The 9,669-nt window shown below is 47.4% G+C and overlaps 1 protein-coding gene across 1 annotated transcript; it reads right to left on the bottom strand.

Annotated features, from left to right (window-relative positions):
* Nucleotides 1-3,681: 3,681 nt before the first annotated feature.
* Nucleotides 3,682-9,412, bottom strand: LOC115137878 (NHS-like protein 2). The gene is made up of 4 exons (XM_029674156.2): nt 8,918-9,412; nt 5,441-5,735; nt 5,009-5,159; nt 3,682-4,822 (listed from the first exon to the last, which is right to left on the bottom strand). Exons 1-4 carry the CDS (start codon nt 9,311-9,313, stop codon nt 4,483-4,485), a joined length of 1,182 nt encoding a protein of 393 aa, XP_029530016.2. The 5' UTR covers nt 9,314-9,412; the 3' UTR covers nt 3,682-4,482.
* Nucleotides 9,413-9,669: the final 257 nt, after the last annotated feature.

Here is a 9,669-nt window from a genome sequence, read left to right as displayed (position 1 = left end):
CATGTTGCTGAGGGACAGAGCAGGGTTAGAACAGGGGGTTCTCCTGTCTTTGTCCATGTTGCTGGAGGGACAGAGCAGGGTTAGAACAGGGGGTTCTCCTGTCTTTGTCCATGTTGCTGAGGGACAGAGCAGGGTTAGAACAGGGGGTTCTCCCTGTCTTTGTCCATGTTGCTGGAGGGACAGAGCAGGGTTAGAACAGGGGGTTCTCCTGTCTTTGTCCATGTTGCTGGAGGGACAGAGCAGGGTTAGAACAGGGGGTTCTCCTGTCTTTGTCCATGTTGCTGAGGGACAGAGCAGGGTTAGAACAGGGGGTTCTCCTGTCTTTGTCCATGTTGCTGAGGGACAGAGCAGGGTTAGAACAGGGGGTTCTCCCTGTCTTTGTCCATGTTGCTGAGGGACAGAGCAGGGTTAGAACAGGGGGGTTCTCCCTGTCTTTGTCCATGTTGCTGGAGGGACAGAGCAGGGTTAGAACAGGGGGGTTCTCGCTGTCTTTGTCCATGTTGCTGAGGGACAGAGCAGGGTTAGAACAGGGGGTTCTCCTGTCTTTGTCCATGTTGCTGGAGGGACAGAGCAGGGTTAGAACAGGGGGGTTCTCCCTGTCTTTGTCCATGTTGCTGAGGGACAGAGCAGGGTTAGAACAGGGGGGTTCTCCCTGTCTTTGTCCATGTTGCTGGAGGGACAGAGCAGGGTTAGAACAGGGGGGTTCTCCCTGTCTTTGTCCATGTTGCTGAGGGACAGAGCAGGGTTAGAACAGGGGGGTTCTCCCTGTCTTTGTCCATGTTGCTGGAGGGACAGAGCAGGGTTAGAACAGGGGGGTTCTCCCTGTCTTTGTCCATGTTGCTGGAGGGACAGAGCAGGGTTAGAACAGGGGGGTTCTCCCTGTCTTCGTCCATAAGGGGCGCTCTAGCTCAATAGCACCAGGCGTTGTGTTTTCTCCTTCTGATTGAGAGCCACAGAAGCACAGCCCTACTCTCAGAAGCACAGCCCTACTCTCAGAAGCACAGCCCTACTCTCAGAAGCACAGCCCTACTCTCCGTGCCGGGAGCAGTTAGGAAAAGGTTCCGGAATCGTGTGGTGAAAGGACCCTTAGAACATTAGAACACAGCAACAGAACGCAGAACCAACAGATCCACTGTCCATTCTATCCAGGGTAAGAGGTGTGTGAGAAAGAAGGATGGGTTAGCATCAGTATTCGATTCACAGTCTTAGTGGATCCAGAGTCCACTATCCTCTCCTGTACGTACACACTCAGACATTCACACACACACTATCCATGTCCCTTCATCTCTGTTCTTTCAGACAATCCATCATCCTATTGTACTTGTACCATGGATGGTTGGTCTGGATAAACGGATGGATGCACAACGCAGGGAAAGGATGAAAGAAAACACTCCTTTGTAAAAGGGGGAGGCAACGGGGAGGAATTTGAGCGTAGCACTCTTGGACGTAATGCCAACACGGCATCCTTCATTTCCTTCCTAGCAATCATTGACATTCAGGCTGTGTCGTCTGTAAACCTGAAGCTCAGATGGTAGAGGGAATGGGAGGGGTAAGGAGGGGGGGAGGAGGGGTAGAGAGGAGGGGGAGGAGGAGGAAGAGGAGAGGAGGAGGGGGAGGAGAGAAGGAGGGAGCAGGGGAGGGGAGGAGGAGGAGGGGGAGGAGAGGGAGGAGGGAGGAGGGGAGGGGGAAAGGATGGGAGATGAAAGGAAGGGGGAGGTGAGGAGTGGGGGGAGTAGGGGGAGGGGGAAGGAGGGAGCAGGGGAGGGGAGGAGTGGGGAGGTGAGGAGTGGGGAGGTGAGGAGTGGGGCTGCACTACAGGCAGAGAGAGACAGAGCATGAATTCCAGCTAGGGAGGAGAAGAGTAGAAGGAAGGTAAAGGAGAGGAAAAGGCTGCAGTATCACCACTGCACTACATGGACAGTATGAGAGAGAAAGCGTGTGGCGAGGGCACAAAGAACTGGGTGATGCATCCTTATCCTGTTTTATTGTTCTCTATGTCAGATGGAGGGACAGCTCTATTCTTCTTTTGTCTCTGTGAGCTTTGAGATAGTTGTTCGAAACAGTGTGTTCTAATCTCATTTCTAGAATCCCCTCAGTTCTAGAATCCCCTCAGTTCTGGAATCCCCTCAGTTCTAGAATCGCCTCAGTTCTAGAATCCCCTCAGTTCTAGAATCCCCTCAGTTCTAGAATTCCTTCAGGTCCAGAATGTCTCCAAAGAGTACAGCCACGTTCAGACCACTTCATCCTCTCCTTAGGACGAATGAATTAACCCCTTATCTGCAGACACACACACACATACAGTAGACACGCCCCAATGACCCTCCTCTAGTATAAACCCCCTGGGTGTTTTCTGGCGTAGCAGTCTAATGGTCCTAACAGAGACCTGTAGTCTAAACCTGTTTAATCAACCCAACCTGTATCAGACTCTCCCTTAGGAAAGATCCACAGGGATCCATTCTGTGTACACTTTCACTCATCACTCCTGCACGCGCGCACACGTAAACACATAAACACACACGCTGACAGCAGTGCGGGGAGATCCATAGGGAAGGTTTGGGTGTGTGTACTACTGTTCACTGTTAGTCCTACCGTAATTATATTGTACTACTGCTGTTAGTAGGACTAGTATACATAGTCTCTTCAAACAGTTCGAGCTGTTCTATTTCAGGTTATACGGTGGGTATGCATATCGTTGTGCAAGTTAAATATGTATGGCCTTCTATCTCATTTACATTTAAGTCATTTAGCAGACGCTCTTATCCAGAGCGACTTACAAATCTCGCAATAAATGTTTTGAACATAAACCAAACATAGAACACGGATGACGCAGGCGTTGTGCAAGTTAAATATGTATGGCCTTCTATCTCGCAATAAATGTTTTGAACATAAACCAAACATAGAACACGGATGACACAGGCGTTGATGTGCCGTCGTTGTTGTGAACTAGTTCTGTATGCCGTCGTCCAAGTGCTTTGATTCAAACGTAAAGGGGTAGGGCTTGGTACCAGGTCCAACTGTCCATCTTCCTGTAGAATGTTTTGGACTTGACGTAATAACCATAGTATATGACCATTCTTGTTTTTAATATAACACATACTCACACCACCAAAAGCCTTAAGTTCAATGTGGTTTATTTGACCAGCATTGGCCTGTACTCTGGCTGTTGTTGGATGGAGCGTTGATAGTAGACACTGGTGGTGTATCCATGGTTGAATCAGATTCATTTCCACATCATTGACAGTCATACGTTCAGGCTCCCAGAGTGAAGGTAATATCTCATCTTTCCATCTTTCCCTAGTATAGTATTCACACAATGAGCCTGGCTGCACAGTACCATTCACACAATGAGCCTGGCTGCACAGTACCATTCACACAATGAGCCTGGCTGCACAGTACCATTCACACAATGAGCCTGGCTGCACAGTACCATTCACACAGCAAAGTAAAGAATACGACAACGGGATTGATGAGTCGAAGCATCGACAGCATGGACTGAGTTGAGACCTTAGCAAATGAAACACCTTCATAACAGCATGGACCGAGTTGAGACCTTAGCAAATGAAACACCTTCATAACAGCATGGACCGAGTTGAGACCTTAGCAAATGAAACACCTTCATAACAGCATGGACGAGTTGAGACCTTAGCAAATGAAACACCTTCATAACAGCATGGAAGTTGAGACCTTAGCAAATGAAACACCTTCATAACAGCATGGACTGAGTTGAGACCTTAGCAAATGAAACACCTTCATAACAGCATGGACTGAGTTGAGACCTTAGCAAATGAAACACCTTCATAACAGCATGGACCGAGTTGAGACCTTAGCAAATGAAACACCTTCATAACAGCATGGACTGAGTTGAGACCTTAGCAAATGAAACACCTTCATAACAGCATGGACCGAGTTGAGACCTTAGCAAATGAAACACCTTCATAACAGCATGGACCAGTTGAGACCTTAGCAAATGAAACACCTTCATAACAGCATGGACCGAGTTGAGACCTTAGCAAATGAAACACCTTCATAACAGCATGGACCGAGTTGAGACCTTAGCAAATGAAACACCTTCATAACAGCATGGACCGAGTTGAGACCTTAGCAAATGAAACACCTTCATAACAGCATGGACCGAGTTGAGACCTTAGCAAATGAAACACCTTCATAACAGCATGGACCGAGTTGAGACCTTAGCAAATGAAACACCTTCATAACAGCATGGACCGTGTCTGGAAACAAAACTCCTTTGATGACCGCTGTGACCATCGTGTTCAACCGTTGGGCGGTTAATGATCGGTCCATCAGTGGTTGAGTGGTCTGGTTGGATATTCATTCTTCCATCAATGGTCCATTTACATTATCGATCAATGGTCGACAAGTGGTTATATATTCAACCGCTACTTTGCCCGCCCGCTGTTGGTGTTGGTGAGGTTACAGCAAGAATCTCTTTAGTAGGAGAGAGAGAGAGGGTCGGTCCGGGACTCATTGGTCCTGGGGCGGTCTGGTCCTGTTATTACCGGTGGTCGTATCCCCTCCTCCGTCCGACGACGTGGAGAATTCCGTGATGCGTCTCGCGAGGGGGTTCGTGCTCTTCAGGAGCTCCATGGCAGAGAGGCGTGTCCCTCCCTTGCTGGACTTACTGCCCTTCTTCTGTAACAGGGCCATGAAGTTGTCGTTCCGCGAGCAGTACCGCAGAGTGGAGCCTAGGGTCAAGGTTTGGAGGTCACCCCCGCTGGTGCTGTGCTTCACTGGGGAGACCAGACTCTGGCGGCTGCCGAATGAGTCCCCTGGTTCTTTACGACCCAGGACCTTTCTCTTCGACCTGGAGGGAGGAGAGAAATAGAACGTCATTTAGACTTTTCAAAGTAAAAAACATTGTAGGGTAAAACATGCGTAGTTAATATGTTTCATACATACTGGAAAACCCATTATTATTGTTATTTGTTTCTTTGAATGTTAAATACCATTTTTAACCGTTTCCCAAATAAATGTATGTTTGTTGGCGTACCTGTGTATTTTGGTGAAGAGATCCTCCATGTTGTGTGCGCTGGGTGTGTGTCCACCGACATCATCATCTGTTTCCTCTGTGATGTGGAGGTCCGTTTTACCACTAAAGTCCAAACTACTCTGCTCAACGTTCTCCTCCACTGAATCATCACCTGGAGACAATAGGATTGGTCAGTTCCTCTCTACGACAAGAAACATTTCTATTCATGAATACCAGTCAATAAATTAAGAAAACAATTAACAATGAATAAAAACAGTATTGGTAGTTGTGTTTTTTTTTTTATTGCTATGGCAACCACTTACACATCAACTAACAACTGAAGAGAATCAGAAACAGTAGTTTTGAACTGTAACACATTTGCTTATTCTGGCAGGATCTGAATTCCATCTAAATAAATTGTCATGAATGAATTCCCTGTCATTATACACATACCTGTCCCTATCTCTACAGTGGCCATCCTCCCCTCCAGGTCTGTAAGAGAACAATCCTGCAACGAAGACTGTAATGAAGACTCCGTTGAGCTCTCCTCATCTGTTCCCAGGTGGTTTTCCTGGTTTTCCTCTTTACCGGGAATCTCCTCAGGTGGGGACGCTCCAACAGGAGAGCGGAGAGCGGCTGGGCCGTTCATCTGTGTTCCCTGTCTGTTGGTGGAACCGTTGGAATGAACCGTGGTGGAGTTGGACGGAAGAAGGAGACTGTTGGGCTTCTTGGGAACTGGTGGAGGAACCTTGAGGAGAGATTCAGAAATAGTGGATTGTCTACATGATAACTAAAGGACAATTTGGTTTGTAGCAGGAAGTAGTCAAAGTACATACAGGTAATAGATGTAGATTATATGGAAAGCAGTGGAGGCTCCTCAGAGGAGGAATGGGAGGACCATCCTCCTCAGTGAATTTCATAAAAATGTAAATGGTCAAATATTTAAAAAGTTATCCTTTTTAGATAAAACTATACGAAATAAATTGAGCAAAAAAAGAAACTGAGACCCTGTCTTTCAAAGATAATTCGTAAAAATTGTAAAGTGTTTAAACACTGTTTCCCATGTTTGTTCAATGAACCATAAACAATGAATGAACATGCACGTGTGGAACGGTCGTTAAGACACTAACAGCTTACAGACGGTAGGCAATTAAGGTCACAGTTATGAAAACTTAGGACACTAAAGAGGCCTTTCTACTGACTCTTTAAAACACCAAAAGAAAGATGCCTAGGGTCCCTGCTCATCTGCGTGAATGTGCCTTCGGCATGATGCAAGGAGGCATGAGGACTGCAGATGTGGCCAGGGCAATAAATTGCAAGGTCCATACTGTGAGACGCCTACTACAGGGAGACAGGACAGACAGCTGATCATCCTCGCAGTGGCAGACCACGTGTATCAACACCTGCACAGGATCGGTACATCCGACCATCACAGCTGCGGGACTGGTACAGGATGGCAACAACAACTGCCAGAGTTACACCAGGAACACACAACCCCTCTATCAGTGCTCAGACTGTCCGCAATAGGCTGAGAGAGGTTGGACTGAGGGCTGACAGGCATGTTGTAACATCACATCACCGGCAACAACGTCGCCTATGGGCACAAACCCACCGTCGCTGGACCAGACAGCACCGGCAAAAAGTGCTCTTCACTGACGAGTAGTGGTTTTGTCTTTCCAGGGGTGATGGTCGGATTCTCGTTTATCGTCAAAGGAATGAGCATTACACCGAGGCCTGTACTCTGGAGCGGGATCGATTTGAAGGTGGAGGGTCCATCATGGTCTGGGTTTACTTGATAGCTACCTATACAAATAGCTAGCTAGAACAAAGTGTTAATAAGATAAATTCATTAATTCATCATCGGACTGAGCTTGTTGTCATTGCAGGCAATCTCAACGCTGTGTGTTACAGGGAAGACATCCTCTTCCCTCATGTGGTACCCTTCCTGCAGCCTCATCCTGACATGACCCTCCAGCATGACAATGCCACCAGCCAAACTGCTCATTCTGTGTGTGATTTCCTGCAAGACAGGAATGTCAGTGTTCTGCCATGGCCAGAGAGGAGCCCGGATCTCAATCCCATTGAGCACGTCTGGGACCTGTTGGATCGGAGGATGAGGACAAGGGGCATTCCCCCCAGACATGTCAGGGAACTTGCAGGTGCCTTGGTGGAAGAGTGGGGTAACATCTCACAGCAAGAACTGGCAAATCTGGTGCAGTCCATGAGGAGATGCACTGCAGTACTTAATGCAGCTGGTGGCCACACCAGATACTGACTGTTACTTTTGATTTTGATTATCTGTCCCTTTGTTCAGTGACAGATTATTCCATTTCTGTTAGTCACATGTCTCTGGAACTTGTCCGGTTTATGTCTCAGTTGTTTAATCTTGTTATGTTCATACAAATATTTACACATGTTAAGTTTGCTGAAAATAAACACAGTTGACAGTGAGAGGACGTTTATTTTTTTGCTGAGTTTATAATCACGTCACCAAATAATTGATTAAAACACACTGTTTTGCAAATAAGGTCTACAGTAGCCTCAATAGCACTCTGTAAGGTAGCACCATGGACTGATAGCTTCTGTCCTCCTCTGGGTACATTGACATTGACAACCCCTTCCACAGACTTCCACAGTAATTATGACAACTTCCGGAGGACGTCCTCCAACCTATCAGCGCTCTTGCAGCATGAACTGACATGTCATCCACTCAATCAAAGGATTTGAGAATTAATCTCGTACTGAAAGAATAAGCTACAGCTAGCTAGCACTGCAGTGCATAACATGTGGTGAGTCGTTGACTCAAAGACAAAGACAATAGTTGAACATTTTTGAACAAATACATTTCTTCCAAAATGAAGGAGAGGCAAGGGAGAAATAGAGAGAGAGATTGTCATTTTTTTTTCACTTTCAGTTTCACTTAGTTAGCAAGCAAATGCAGCTAGCTAGTTTAGCCTACTGAATCACCCTGCTCAAACAGAGGGATGCTATGTTATCTAGCTGGCTATAACAGAGGGATGCTATGTTAGCTAGCTGGCTAGGACTTTCCAACACAACACTGGAACTCTTTCAAGTCATGGGAAGCTTTTGGTTTTACTAATTTATTGCCACCGGGGCCCGCCGGTGTAACTGCTTACTGACTGTACACTGTAACATTACTGCATGAAGCGGGTTTACTAACGCGGTGCTTTTAGTGACTATGACGTTACTTTAGCTAATATGGTTTCGACAACGTAGGCTGTGTGTAGCGGTTTGGCTTGGAAAGGTTTTTCGACTGGTCACATACAGCAGATGTGTTGTGTATTGAAGTCCACAAGTGAAGGGAAGAGGTGAAAGGAGAGCACATAGATGCAAGAAGGAATACAATGTGGCTGCTATGAAAGTGAACTGTGTTTACACGTGATCAGGGGTGTATTAATTCGCGATTTTGTTGAAAAAATGTTTCTTAAACGGAAAAAAACGGGAATGAACATACCTGAATTTGTCCAATAGAAACTCTCAATTGCAAATATTAGACAAATGATTACACCCTATATTAGCTAGATACAGGCAAGAGTGTGCAAGGCGGTATTAAATGTCACTGTCTGTCCATGTGTCACCTCAAATTTGTCTCTCGAACTGTGTGCACCTACGTTGTAAACTTTCATTCATAGGCTAGCTTGAACTGGATGAATGGAATATGAATGAGAGTCATCCAATATGCTGTAATAAAAATATGGCCAAGCTCATGAAAACATTTTTTGTCCTCCCTCATCTTAAACGGCACTGACCGCCACTGATGGAGAAAGAGAGAGAGACAGAATAAAATATGAGAGAGAGACAGACAGAGAGAAAGAGAGAGACAGACAGACAGACAGACAGACAGACAGAGAGAAAGAGAGAGACAGAATAAAATATGAGAGAGAGACAGACAGAGAGACTTGGGCCTACCTTGGGTTTCTTCTTGTCCAGTTCGGCCAGACAGGAGATGGTCATCCTGCTGGGGAGGGTCCTGCTCTTATCCTGAGTCTCCATCACCTCTAGGTTACTACAGGGAGAGGGAAGCGACCATCCACCCTCAAGCCCAAGATGGAGCTCCAAGTCTGGGTCGAACTCCGGCTCCAAGGCGGGGTCCTCCAGCAGTGGCTGGGGCAGGGGGAGAGGAGGGAGGTCGTACAGGGACTGGATGTGGGGGAAGGAGGGGAGATTGTAAAGACCCTGGGGGTGATGGAGATGGAAGGTTTGGGTTTGGTCCAGGGGTCCACAAGGGCTGGTGGGGGTGTGAGGGAGGGCTTTCTTCAGCTTGGGCTTCCTACCTACCACCATGTAAATGCTGGGGTTGGGCATGGGCCGGGAGGGTCAATGGGGGAGGCAGGGGAGGATTCGGAATCAACGGGAGAGGAGGAGGAGGGGCACTTGAGAAGGAGGTTGAAGGGCCGTTTGGGTAACGGGGGTTTCACCGCGACCGGAGGCTTGGGTTTGGAGGCAACGAGGGGCCCGAGGGAGTTGACACCAGGGGGGGAAAGGTCAAGACCCTGCTCCTCCTCGATAATGTCATCAGAGGCTCCGTCTGGGAAGTCCTCCAAGTCAGTACGAGAGACGGAACGCAGGCGGATGGTCCGGAGCTCGTTCGTGGTCACCACGGGGAGAGATGATTGACTGCCAGAACTCAGTTTACCGGGCTTGGCTGCAGTGGATGTGTC

Source organism: Oncorhynchus nerka, linkage group LG12 (genome assembly GCF_034236695.1).
Source record: "Oncorhynchus nerka isolate Pitt River linkage group LG12, Oner_Uvic_2.0, whole genome shotgun sequence".
NCBI classification, from domain to species: domain Eukaryota; kingdom Metazoa; phylum Chordata; class Actinopteri; order Salmoniformes; family Salmonidae; genus Oncorhynchus; species Oncorhynchus nerka.
This window is presented reverse-complemented; position numbering and strand designations above follow the sequence as displayed.

What these genes read in the sequence shown, in the direction of transcription:
- LOC115137878 (XM_029674156.2), bottom strand. Translation starts at nt 9,313, where the DNA reads ATGCCCAACCCCAGCATTTACATGGTGGTAGGTAGGAAGCCCAAGCTG. An exon ending in TGGACAAGAAGAAACCCAAG is followed by an intron (nt 5,736 to 8,917) that starts GTAGGCCCAAGT and finishes TCTCTCCTCAAG; the next exon opens with GTTCCTCCACCAGTTCCCAA. An exon ending in CACTGTAGAGATAGGGACAG is followed by an intron (nt 5,160 to 5,440) that starts GTATGTGTATAA and finishes TATTGTCTCCAG; the next exon opens with GTGATGATTCAGTGGAGGAG.